This window comes from Argentina silus (genome assembly GCF_951799395.1).
Source record: "Argentina silus genome assembly, contig: scaffold_168, whole genome shotgun sequence".
In the NCBI taxonomy this organism is placed as follows: domain Eukaryota; kingdom Metazoa; phylum Chordata; class Actinopteri; order Argentiniformes; family Argentinidae; genus Argentina; species Argentina silus.
The window spans coordinates 52,063-65,377 of record NW_028152403.1 but is presented as its reverse complement, the minus strand read 5'-3'; the positions used below and the strand labels follow the sequence as shown (position 1 = coordinate 65,377).

The 13,315-nt window shown below is 48.7% G+C and overlaps 2 protein-coding genes across 2 annotated transcripts in view; both read left to right on the top strand.

Annotated features, from left to right (window-relative positions):
* Positions 1-7,592, top strand: part of LOC310824857 (prolyl 4-hydroxylase subunit alpha-2) — a gene marked incomplete at its 5' end in the record, with an annotated part of 7,896 nt that extends 304 nt beyond the window's left edge. Inside the window, 12 exons of the mRNA XM_083698112.1 lie at positions 9-175; positions 1,326-1,445; positions 1,750-1,971; positions 2,452-2,918; positions 3,498-3,674; positions 3,988-4,058; positions 4,282-4,381; positions 5,107-5,157; positions 5,283-5,342; positions 5,708-5,776; positions 6,455-6,551; positions 7,304-7,592. Coding sequence (XP_083554238.1) covers positions 9-175; positions 1,326-1,445; positions 1,750-1,971; positions 2,452-2,918; positions 3,498-3,674; positions 3,988-4,058; positions 4,282-4,381; positions 5,107-5,157; positions 5,283-5,342; positions 5,708-5,776; positions 6,455-6,551; positions 7,304-7,374 — 1,672 coding nt within the window. The 3' untranslated portion in view covers positions 7,375-7,592. The remainder of the gene's footprint in view (positions 1-8; positions 176-1,325; positions 1,446-1,749; positions 1,972-2,451; positions 2,919-3,497; positions 3,675-3,987; positions 4,059-4,281; positions 4,382-5,106; positions 5,158-5,282; positions 5,343-5,707; positions 5,777-6,454; positions 6,552-7,303) is intronic.
* A 3,865-nt stretch (positions 7,593-11,457) lies between these two features.
* The window catches only part of jakmip2 (janus kinase and microtubule interacting protein 2), a gene marked incomplete at its 3' end in the record, with an annotated part of 33,812 nt that continues 31,954 nt past the window's right edge, over positions 11,458-13,315 (top strand). Inside the window, exon 1 of the mRNA XM_083698111.1 lies at positions 11,458-11,552. The remainder of the gene's footprint in view (positions 11,553-13,315) is intronic.

The window sequence follows — 13,315 nt, the reverse complement described above, 5'->3', positions numbered from 1 at the left end:
TCCCTTAGGGCTCTACGGGTCAGTCAGAGAGACCCAGAACCAGAATTGGACCTAGAGGACCCAGAGGACCTTGAACAACACATCAGTAACCCTCTGATCGCCTACAAGCTGCTGAGGAGGATGAGGAGAACCTGGGCCGCCACGGAGCGAGCTGACCCCGCCTGCACCTCGCACGGTACCGGTCCACATCACTGACAGAAAACATCAACGCTGTTCTCAAAACCTCTCCTGCTGAAAGCCCGATCTGACTCATTCCCTCCGAAAAACCAGACCAAAACTTCTAACATCAGAAATAAGATGATCAGATGCAGAAGCAGGATGCTATTGGATAGGTCACACCTTGAAGTTGTGTGTGGATATGCTCAGATCATAGTCCAGAATAACACACTACACATGACAAGGAGATAAAGTCATCAATCATCAAATTAAGGATCAAATTGAAGCAGAATTTGGGCCCGTATGTGAGCCTGTCTGGCTAACGTGGTTTGAGGAACCCTCTCCATAACCCCCACTGATTAGATATTAGATATTAGATATTAGGTATACACAAACACCAGATTCCAGATTCCTAGGACTCCATTCAAGGCCAGACGTAGAGAATAGGTGAGTTTCGGCTGTAGACATGGAACAGCTGCATGTATGTTCTAACCTGTATACATGGATCAGCTACATGTATGTTCTAACCTGTATACATGGATCAGCTACATGTATGTTCTAACCTGTACAAACACCTGCAGTACATGTATGTGGCTCAGAGGCCTGCCGGACCCTTGGAGCTGACGGTTCTGAAGGGCGGTCCAGAGGACCCAGGGTCCTATCGTCATTCCCAGTATTCTGTTGATGGGCGCTCGGCCAGTTTAACGTTCTGATCCAGGACCTCTTTGTTTGTTTCTGATTGTGTTTTATTGTATTGTACTGTTTTGTACTATTGTATTGTACTGTACGTGTGTGTGTGTGTGTGTGTGTGTGTGTGTGTGTGTGTGTGTGTGTGTGTGTGTGAGATGTGTGGTTGTGAAGTGTGTGTGTGTGTGTGTGATGTTTGGTTGTGTAGTGTGTGTGTGTGTGTGTGTGTGTGTGTGAGATGTGTGGTTGTGAAGTGTGTGTGTGTGTGTGTGATGTTTGGTTGTGTAGTGTGTGTGTGTGTGTGTGTGTGTTTGTGTGTGTGATGTGTGCTTGTGAAGTGTGTGTGTGTCATGTGTGGTTGTGAAGTGTGTGTGTGTGTGTGTGTGTGTGTGTGTGTGTGTGTGTGTGTGTGTGCAGGGCGTTAGGACTCCCTGCTGAAATAAAGGTTTAATAAAGCGTTGTTGTGACTTCCTGCCGCTCAGACTTCCTGTCCCGCCTGGCCGGGCGTCTCCCTGGTGACGGAGACGTGGACGGGGCGGCGCTCAGCCTCGACCGCCTGCACCACCTCTACACACTACCGCTAGGCTTCATGGGAGGGCCAGGTGAGATATACACACTACCGCTAGGCATCATGGGAGGGCCAGGTGCGAGTGTGATGTGCAGGGGAGGCTGGGGGAGGTAGAACACCAGGGGAGGCTGGGGGAGGTAGAAATCGGAGGACAGGCTCGTTGTAATGCATGGAATGGAATGAGGAATGGTATCAAAGGAGCCCATCCTCCGTTGTCTACCTCCCCCAGCCTCCCCTGGTGTTCTACCTCCACCAGCCTCTCCTGGTTACAACCAGTACAGTTTAACCCCCCTGATGTCATGTGACTAAACGGCCCCTCCTCTCGGCTCCGCCCCCAGGCCTGGACCCAGACGAGGCCTTCCACGTGGCCACGGTAGCCCTGCAGAACCACAAGTACCAGAATGCCGTGCGGTGGCTGCAGGAGACGCTGAGGCAGCTGGAATCGGGCGTGGTCGCCGTGGTGACCCGGAGGGAGGTTCTGGGGTACCTGGGTCCACTGGCCTTCCAGATGGGGAGCCTCCCTCTGGCGCTGGAGCTGACCCAGCTGCTGCTGGACCTGGGTGGGTTCTGGTTCTGGTTCTGACCCAGCTGCTGCTGGACCTGGGTGGGTTCTGGTTCTGACCCAGCTGCTGCTGGACCTGGGTGGGTTCTGGTGCTGCTGTGGGTTAGAGAGAAGTGGAGAACTATGGAAGAATGGATTCACAGCAGGGGAGGCTGGCAGAGGTAGAAATCGGAGGACGGGCTCGTTGTAATGCATGGAACGGAATGAGGAATGGTATCAAACACACATCTCTGTCTCTGTGTGTTTGAAACCATTCCTCATTCCATTCCATGCATTACAACGAGCCCCTCCTCCGATTTCTACCTCCCCCAGCCTCCCCTGGTGTTCTAATCTGTGTCCGGAAAGCCGTCTGGATGTGTTTGGGAGTCAAAGGAAGTGTCTTACTGTATAAAGAGCCAGAACAGCTGCTTCAGCCGACATCTGAGACTGTCATGATCCTGCTAGCTGATCCCCCCCCCCCCCCCCCCCCCCTCTCTAGACCCCACCGACATGCAGACTCTGGCTCACCTGACCTACTACAGGACCCTGAGAGAGAGCCTCCAGCCTGGGGGCCAGACCTCCACCCACCCTGCCCTGAGAGAGGGCCTCCAGCCTGGGGGCCAGACCTCCACCCACCCTGCCCTGAGAGAGGGCCTCCAGCCTGGGGGCCAGACCTCCACCCACCCTGCCCTGAGAGAGGGCCTCCAGCCTGGGGGCCAGACCTCCACCCACCCTGCCCTGAGAGAGGGCCTCCAGCCTGGGGGCCAGACCTCCACCCACCCTGCCCTGAGAGAGGGCCTCCAGCCTGGGGGCCAGACCTCCACCCACCCTGCCCTGAGAGAGGGCCTCCAGCCTGGGGGCCAGACCTCCACCCACCCTGCTGGTCTTCCAGACCTCTCAGCACTGCTCAAACCTCCCGGCCGATCCTCATACGAGAGTCTCTGCAGGGGCCAGGGCATCACCATGGTGAGTCAAGTCAAGTCTCAACATCAACAACAACAATAGAATGTAATAAAGATAATAAGATCATAAAAACAATAATAATAATAATAATAATATAGATGATCTAGCAGCAGTGCAATGTCACGGAACAAGTCACCCAGTCATAAGACATACTGTCCCCCCCCTGTTCCCCCCGTCTCCCCACCGTCCCCCCCTGTCCCCCCCATCCCCCTGTCCCCCCCAGTCCCCCCGTCTCCCCCCTGCCAGACCCCTAACACACCTGTCCTCCTGTCCCTCTTCCAGACCCCTAACAAACCTGTCCCTCTTCCAGACCCCTAACACACCTGTCCCCCTGTCCCTCTTCCAGACCCCTAACACACCTGTCCCCCTGTCCCTCTTCCAGACCCCTAACAAACCTGTCCCTCTTCCAGACCCCTAACACACCTGTCCCCCTGTCCCTCTTCCAGACCCCTAACACACCTGTCCCCCTGTCCCTCTTCCAGACCCCTAACACACCTGTCCCCCTGTCCCTCTTCCAGACCCCTAACAAACCTGTCCCTCTTCCAGACCCCTAACACACCTGTTCCCCTGTCCCTCTTCCAGACCCCTAGCAGACGGAGGAGGTTGCTGTGCAGGTTCTCAACCGGGGGAGGCCAGCCTGGCCTCCTCCTCTCCCCCATCAGAGAGGAGCAGGAGTGGGACCACCCGCCCATCTTCCGGTACCACCAGCTGCTGTCAGACACAGAGATGGACACCATCAAGCGCCTGGCCCGGTCCAAGGTGCTCCGCACCACCACAACAAACCTACTCAACACGAAAGTTCAACCACATTCACACGTGTCAAATGACCTCATGAAATCAAATTAAATTACACAATAAACTAGATAAACTAGAATAAACTGAAATTCTTTAGGGCAAGCAGCTCCTCAACAAGTGTGTGTGTGTGTGTGTGTGTGTGTGTGTGTGTGTGTGTGTGTGTGTGTGTGTGTGTGTGTGTGAGAGAGTGCACTGTGCTGTATAGTGTATTTACAGACCATTGTGGCTTTAATAACTAAGGTATGTTGTTGTGATGTTGTGTTGTCATTGTGTCCAGCTGGCCAGGGCGAAGGTTTCTGATCACCTGACAGGAAGCACGTTCTCTGCTGAGGTCAGAGTGGCCAAGAGGTTGGTTGTTTCTCTACAAGCACATTTACTGGACATCTTATGCAGGGGAGGCTGGAAGAGGTAGAAATCGGAGGACGGGCTCATTGTAATGCATGGAACGGAATGAGGAATGGTATCAAACACACATCTCTGTCTCTGTCTGTCTGTCTGTCTGTCTGTGTTTCTGTTTGTCTGTCTGTCTGTGTCTGTCTGTCTGTCTGTTTGTGTGTCTGTGTGTCTGTAGTGCCTGGCTGTCAGATGGTGAAGACCCTGTCCTCTCCCGGGTGACTCAGAGGATGTCTGATGTGAGTGGTCTGGACATGGACGCCGCAGAGATGCTCCAGGTACAGCAGGGTGGGGTTAAAGGTCAACCCTGGGTTAAAAGGTTAGGGTTAGGTGTTAGGTGTTAGGTCAACCCTCTGTAGAGTGGTAGTGATGCAGGGTTAGGGTTAGGGTTAGGGTTAGGGTTAGGTGTTAGGTCAACCCTCTGTAGAATGGTAGTGATGCAGGGTTAGGTGTTAGGTGTTAGGTGTTAGGTCAACCCTCTGTAGAATGGTAGTGATGCAGGGTTAGGGTTAGGTGTTAGGTGTTAGGTGTTAGGTGTTAGGTGTTAGGTGTTAGGTCAACCCTCTGTAGAATGGTAGTGATGCAGGGTTAGGGTTAGGTGTTAGGTGTTAGGTGTTAGGGTTAGGTCAACCCTCTGTAGAATGGTAGTGATGCAGGGTTAGGTGTTAGGTGTTAGGTGTTAGGGTTAGGTCAACCCTCTGTAGAATGGTAGTGATGCAGGGTTAGGGTTAGGTGTTAGGTGTTAGGTGTTAGGGTTAGGTCAACCCTCTGTAGAATGGTAGTGATGCAGGGTTAGGGTTAGGTGTTAGGGTTAGGTGTTAGGTGTTAGGTGTTAGGGTTAGGGTTAGGGTTAGGGTTAGGTGTTAGGTCAACCCTCTGTAGAGTGGTAGTGATGCAGGGTTAGGGTTAGGGTTAGGGTTATGTGTTAGGGTTAGGGTTAGGGTTAGGGTTAGGGCAGGGTGTGAATGTTCGTCTCTCATTTCAACATGTTTGACATTTTCAGGTTGCAAATTACGGGATTGGTGGACAATATGAACCACACTATGACTCCAAGGTGCAGTAAGAGTTACTGTAAATAATAATGCTAATGCTAATAATGCTAATAATAATGATGATGATGATGATGATGATGATAATATGGTAGGCTGTGTTGTTTCTCACGCTGCTCTTGATTCCCAGCTGGCCAACGACTCAGACTACCAGACCAGAGGAGGACGCATCGCTACCATCCTGATCTATGTAAGACCAGGTGTGTGTGTGTGTGTGTGTGTGTGTGTGTGCGTGTGCGTGTGCGTGTGCGTGTGCGTGTGCGTGCGCGTGCGCGTGCGCGTGCGTGTGCGTGTGCGTGTGCGTGTGCGTGCGTGGTGTGCGTGGTGTGCGTGGTGTGCGGTGTGTGTGTGTGTGTGTGTGTGTGTGTGTGCGTGTGCGTGTGCGTGTGCGTGTGCGTGTGCGTGTGCGTGTGCGTGTGCGTGTGCGTGTGCGTGTGCGTGCGTGGTGTGCGGTGTGTGGTGTGTGGTGTGTGTGTGTGTGTGTGTGTGTGTGTGTGTGTGTGTGTGTGTGTGTGTGTGTGTGTGTGTGATCCGTCTCTCCTCTGATGTGTCCAGATGAGTGATGTAGAAGTGGGCGGAGCCACGGTGTTTCCTGGCGTTGGTGCGTCTCTGCAACCGCAGAAGGTACGACACACTGTCCTAATAACCTTTTATTAATATACACTGTCCTAATAACCTTTTATTAATATATACTGTCCTAATAACCTTTTATTAATATACACTGTCCTAATAACCTTTTATTAATATATACTGTCCTAATAACCTTTTATTAATATATACTCTACTAATAACCTTTTATTAATATATACTGTCCTAATAACCTTTTATTAATATATACTGTCCTAATAACCTTTTATTAATATACACTGTCCTAATAACCTTTTATTAATATATACTGTCCTAATAACCTTTTATTAATATATACTGTCCTAATAACCTTTTATTAATATACACTGTCCTAATAACCTTTTATTAATATACACTTTACTAATAACCTTTTATTAATATACTGTACTAATAAAGTTGTGTTAATACATTATATTATCATTCTAATGATGCTGAATCAGACCCTAACCCTAACCCTAACCCTAACCCTAACCCTGACCCTAACCCTAACCCTATAGCTCATATAAAACACAATCAACATCCCTGCACTGTCCATACTGGATCTACAAGTCCTGAACGCCTCAGTCCAGGGGTTCTCAACTCGGATCTGAAGACATCCCTGTCCAGCACAGCACTAACACGCCAGAATGAACTAATCAAGGGCTTGATGATTGCTATACTCTCCGTGTCCTGCAGGGGTCAGCAGTGTTGTGGTACAACCTCTTACCCAGCGGGGAGGAAGACGCCAGGACGCTCCATGCAGGATGTCCCGTCTTCCTGGGAAATAAATGGGGTGAGTTCTAAAAATATCTCTCCTTAAATACTGAAAACCAGATCAAAGTTAAATGCTGCTTTCATCTTACCTACAGTATATACTCAATGTATCTTCAAAGAAATAATAGCCCATAATTGCAGAGTTTTATGTTAACATTTTATGAAAGACATAAACAGTGTCATAAACAGTGTCAACAGACATACAGAACACAGCCTCTGTCTTGGGATGTTAACAGTCTCATGGTCCATGTCGCTGATATAGAAACATGTTTGAGATGAACTAAACAAGGATGCTGTAATCTATAGGAAGAAATATCTATACACTCTTAGAACCATGAAGGGTTCTTCAGCTGTCCCTGTAGGAGAACCCTTTTGCATTCCATGTACAACCCTTTACACATAAGGTACTAAATAGAACCCAGAAGGGTTCTACATGGAACCCAGAATAATGACTCAAAGGGCTTTCCCACAGTTACAGCAGAAGAACCCGTTCTGAACCCTGAGAGTGTCGGACACATGAGGTGGAACATCTAAGGGAGAACAACCAACAGCCTTTGAGACAGCTGATCAGTACCTTGCAGGCAGACAGGCAGGCAGACAGGCAGGCAGGCAGACAGGCAGGCAGGCAGGCAGACAGGCAGACAGGCAGGCAGACAGGCAGACAGGCAGACAGGCAGACAGACAGCTGATGAGTACCAGTAGCTGATAAAAACAACAGGTGAAGTATCACATCCAAATGTTCTGACTTCTGTTCAACGTCCCTGATTTCAGTTGCCAACAAATGGGTCCGAGCCCGTGGACAGGAGTTCAGGAGGAGGTGCCCGTCATCCAGAACCGACTGAGGGGCCGGACGGACCTGCGCTGCTAAAACATGTTCCTGTGTTCTTTCACCATCATGTAGTTCCATAGTAACACCAATTATAACGGAATAATAACACCAACACCAGAGATACCATTCCATACATTACCCCGTCCTCTGATTTCTACCTCCAACAGCCTCCCCTAAAGCCTCCTCTGAAAGGTGTGTGTGACCTCGTTCTCACTGAGATGACATCATGTAAGCGTTGCTTGACTGAATTAAAGACTCTTCATGACTCTGTGTTCCTGCTTTCCACACACCACAGGCCACACTCTCTCACACACACACACACACACACACACACACACACACACAGAGGTACACACACAGAAAAGTTTAAAGTAAATACAAAGTTATTCCAGGTACAAGCCTTTGAAGTGTAATATACAAATCTTTTCATTTTCCTCTTTCATCTGTACGCCATGTGAACCCTAACCCTAACCCTGACCCCTGGGTTTGAATTGTCCTCTAATCTACACAAGGTTCAATCAGGTCCCACTCTCACTCTCTACATCTCCCTACTGGTTCTGTTCATCTCCCTACTGGTTCTGTTCATCTGTTCATCTCCCTACTGGTTCTGTTCATCTGTTCATCTCCCTACTGGTTCTGTTCATCTCCCTACTGGTTCTGTTCATCTGTTCATCTCCCTACTGGTTCTGTTCATCTCCCTACTGGTTCTGTTCATCTGTTCATCTCCCTACTGGTTCTGTTCATCTCCCTACTGGTTCTGTTCATCTGTTCATCTCCCTACTGGTTCTGTTCAGGGTCTCCAACGACTCAGAGTGTTGTTGGTATGTTTCCCCGGTCTACGGTGAACCTCCTCCGGGTGGTAATGTGGTGTGATTAATATGTTACCTAATAAGAACGGAGAAACAGTGGAAAAGGACCGTTGCTACTAGCTAGCAAATATTAACCATGAAAAACTAGTCTCAAACTGGTTTCATGAACATGACAATGAGTTCAGTGTTCTTCAGTGGCCTTCCCAGTCACCGGATCTGAATCCAACACAACACCTTTGGGATGTGGTAGAACGGGAGACTCACAGCTTGAAAGTGAACCTGAAGAATCTGCAGGAATTGCGTGATGCAATCATGTCATCATGGACCAGAATCTCAAAGGAATGTTTCCAACATGTTGTGGAATCAATGTCACGAAGAACTGAGGCTGTTTAGAGAGCAAAGGGAGGTCCTACCCAGTATTAGTATAGTGTTGTAATAAAGGGAGTATTACCCAGTATTAGTATAGTGTTGTAATAAAGGGAGTATTACCCAGTATTAGTATAGTGTTGTTATAAAGGGAGTATTACCCAGTATTAGTATAGTGTTGTAATAAAGGGAGGCCCTACCCAGTATTAGTATAGTGTTGTAATAAAGGGAGTATTACCCAGTATTAGTATAGTGTTGTAATAAAGGGAGTATTACCCAGTATTAGTATAGTGTTGTAATAAAGGTGTAATAAAGGGAGTATTACCCAGTATTAGTATAGTGTTGTAATAAAGGGAGGCCCTACCCAGTATTAGTATAGTGTTGTAATAAAGGGAGTATTACCCAGTATTAGTATAGTGTTCCTAATAAAGGGAGTATTACCCAGTATTAGTATAGTGTTGTAATAAAGGTGTAATAAAGGTGTAATAAAGGGAGTATTACCCAGTATTAGTATAGTGTTGTAATAAAGGTGTAATAAAGGGAGTATTACCCAGTATTAGTATAGTGTTGTAATAAAGGTGTAATAAAGGGAGTATTACCCAGTATTAGTATAGTGTTGTAATAAAGGGAGTATTATCAGTATTAGTATAGTGTTGTAATAAAGGGAGTATTACCCAGTATTAGTATAGTGTTGTAATAAAGGGAGTATTACCCAGTATTAGTATAGTGTTGTAATAAAGGGAGTATTATCAGTATTAGTATAGTGTTGTAATAAAGGGAGTATTACCCAGTATTAGTATAGTGTTATAATAAAGGGAGTATTATCAGTATTAGTATAGTGTTGTAATAAAGGGAGTATTATCAGTATTAGTATAGTGTTGTAATAAAGGGAGTATTACCCAGTATTAGTATAGTGTTGTAATAAAGGGAGTATTACCCAGTATTAGTATAGTGTTGTAATAAAGGGAGTATTATCAGTATTAGTATAGTGTTGTAATAAAGGGAGTATTACCCAGTATTAGTATAGTGTTGTAATAAAGGGAGTATTATCAGTATTAGTATAGTGTTGTAATAAAGGGAGTATTATCAGTATTAGTATAGTGTTGTAATAAAGGGAGTATTACCAGTATTAGTATAGTGTTGTAATAAAGGGCTCGGTGAGTGGATGTCCATGGGACTCAGAGCTCTGCTTGGTGGATTTACTTCATTTGCAGGACGCAGGACAACCCTAACCCTAACCCTAACCCAGGACAGTCAAAGTGACTAACCCTAACCCTAACCCAGGACAGTCAAAGCAACTTTCACCTTCACACAGACGTGCCTGACAGGAACGACAACACAGAACCTGCCAATGGGATTCATAAAAATAGACACCATTCTACTTTAAAAGAAACATGCACACACACACACACACACACACACACACACACACACACACACACACACACACACACACACATTAATATGGTATATTTGCTTGTCTTGCGTTCATTAGACAGTGGAGAGTGTTGTATTTATTGTCTGCCTGGTTTCCATTAAACAGTATTCTGTGTCTTCCGCTTTTCTATTGTGTGCTTGTTTGACTACGGAGTGATTATCCCACTTGGATAACCCTAACCCTAACCCTCTAACCCTAACCCTAACCTTCTAACCCTAACCCTAACCCTAACCCTCTAACCCTAACCCTAACCTTCTAACCCTAACCCTAACCCTAACCTTCTAACCCTAACCCTCTAACCCTAACCCTAACCTTCTAACCCTCTAACCCTAACCCTAACCCTCTAACCCTAACCCTTGGATAACCCTAACCCTAACCCTCTAACCCTAACCCTAACCCTAACCCTTGTTTGACTACGGAGTGATTATCCCACTTGGATAACCCTAACCCTAACCCTCTAACCCTAACCCTAACCCTAACCCTTGTTTGACTACGGAGTGATTATCCCACTTGTCAAAAATGTAATAAAGTGCCTGTGTATTTTTATGACTCAATTGTTTATCTGATTGTTTAACTACAGTAATTGTTTATTTTGAGAATTGTTTAATAAACTGCTGTGATCCACTAGTGATAATAATTATATAACCAATTACTGAACGATATTATCATTATTATTATTATTACTACTACTACTACTACTACTACTACTACTACTACTACTACTAATAATAATAATAATAATAATAATAATAATAATAATAATAATAATAAGAAGAAGAAGAAGAAGAAGAAGAAGAATTGGACAGCTGGCTCAGAAATAAAAATAATTTACTGAGGAACCATTTAAAGTTCCTCCACAGTTTGAGCCTCTAGAAGAGCCTCCAGGCTGAGGGTCTGACTGTGAAATGACGGACAGAGTTCAGCTCAGCTTGTTAAAGGTTGAAGTAGAGTAAAACCTCTCGGAGGTCTGATGTGTTCATCCTCCATTTAAACCGCGGTTCTGGCCTCCGGCTGAGAGACAGAGATGGCTGCTCCTCCTCCTGCTCCTCCTGCAGAGGAGAGCCTTTCTAGCTGCCTGTCCTCCCTTTGTCTGGGCCGGATAACGACGACACCGATTCCGTGATAACCGGGACGGAGAATAATAACCTCGTTGAGAAAAGACGGTGCAACGGACAGAAAAGCGTCGACGCGTCGGAAATGGTGGCGGAGCCGCGGTAGAGACCAGCGGCGGAGGAGGAATCAGCCGTCAGCTCATTCTCGGTGTGTGGAGAAAGACAAGGAGAAGGAGAAGGAGAAGGAGAAGAGGGAGGAGGAGGAGGAGAAGAGGGAGGAGGAGGAGGAGAAGAGGGAGGAGAGAGGAGGGAGGGAGGGAGGAGAGAGGATAGAGGAGGGAGGCGGGGGGAGGGTGAAGGGGGAGGAGGGAGGAGGGCGGGGTCTGGCAGCATCACCGCCGCGGTGTCTCATTGTCCGGCTGCTGATGCTGAGCTCCGGCGGAAGGAAGAATCCCAGGGCCATGGACACGGTTCTCCCGGTTCTCCCGACCCCGGGCCTCCACACACCGCGGAGACCGAGCACACGGTGAGAACGGCGCTTTGTTTACCTCCGATCTGGTGTGTCGTTGCTATTTTAACCGTTTGAGCCGCTGTGATGTCGGTTACCGTGACTCAGAGAGAGAGATGGATGCGATGGCAGCAGGTCGTCCGTTCTCCGTGATACCGACCGTCACCGCGGAGGCTGCCGTTGCCGTCTGATCTCCCGTCCGGACGTTAAGATCGGAATATATCCACTCATCGATCATGTTAATAAGTGATGGTTTTGAGGGATTGTTCTTATCAAACGGGTGTGTTGTCTGTCTGTCGGAAGTAAGCATCTCAGCCCTGCGCATTAGGACGCTAACACACACACACACACACACACACACACACACACACACACACACACACACACACACACACACACACACACACAGCCCTTCACATAACCAGGAAACTGCTGGTGGCTGCTAAAGCATTTCTCGCCAGGCCCATTTTAAAGGGTGGATTTGAACATGATGTGCAGGGATCAGTCTGAACAGAACCTCAGTCTGAACAGAACCTCAGTCTGATCAGAACCATGGTTCTAAACAGAACCTCAGTCTGAACAGAACCTCAGTCTGAACAGAACCATGGTTCTAAACAGAACCTCAGTCTGAGTTCTGTCTGTGGTCTGCAGGCCTGGCTACCCTCCTGTCCTGTCTGTGGTGTACAGGCCCGGTTCTGTCTGTGGTCTGCAGGCCTGACTACCCTCCTGTCCTGTCTGTGGTCTACAGGCCCGGTTCTGTCTGTGGTCTGCAGGCCTGGCTACCCTCCTGTCCTGTCTGTGGTCTACAGGCCCGGTTCTGTCTGTGGTCTGCAGGCCTGGCTACCCTCCTGTCCTGTCTGTGGTCTACAGGCCCGGTTCTGTCTGTGGTCTGCAGGCCTGGCTACCCTCCTGTCCTGTCTGTGGTCTACAGGCCCGGTTCTGTCTGTGGTCTGCAGGCCTGGCTACCCTCCTGTCCTGTCTGTGGTCTACAGGCCCGGTTCTGTCTGTGGTCTGCAGGCCTGGCTACCCTCCTGTCCTGTCTGTGGTCCACAGGCCCGGTTCTGTCTGTGGTCTGCAGGCCTGGCTACCCTCCTGTCCTGTCTGTGGTCCACAGGCCCGGTTCTGTCTGTGGTCTGCAGGCCTGGCTACCCTCCTGTCCTGTCTGTGGTCTACAGGCCCGGTTCTGTCTGTGGTCTGCAGGCCTGGCTACCCTCCTGTCCTGTCTGTGGTCTACAGGCCCGGTTCTGTCTGTGGTCTGCAGGCCTGGCTACCCTCCTGTCCTGTCTGTGGTGTACAGGCCCGGTTCTGTCTGTGGTCTGCAGCCTGGCTACCCTCCTGTCCTGTCTGTGGTCCACAGGCCCGGTTCTGTCTGTGGTCTGCAGGCCTGGCTACCCTCCTGTCCTGTCTGTGGTCTACAGGCCCGGTTCTGTCTGTGGTCTGCAGGCCTGGCTACCCTCCTGTCCTGTCTGTGGTCTACAGTTCTGTTCTGTCTGTGGTCTGCAGGCCTGGCTACCCTCCTGTCCTGTCTGTGGTCTACAGGCCTGGTCCTGTCTGTGGTCTGGTCCTGTCTGTGGTCTACAGGCCCGGTTCTGTATGTGGTCTACAGGCCTGGTCCTGTCTGTGGTCTGGTCCTGTCTGTGGTCTACAGGCCTGGTCCTGTCTGTGGTCTGGTCCTGTCTGTGGTCTACAGGCCCAGTACTGTCTGTGGTCTACAGGCCCGGTTCTGTATGTGGTCTGCAGGCCTGGTCCTGTATGTGGTCTACAGGCCTGGTCCTGTATGT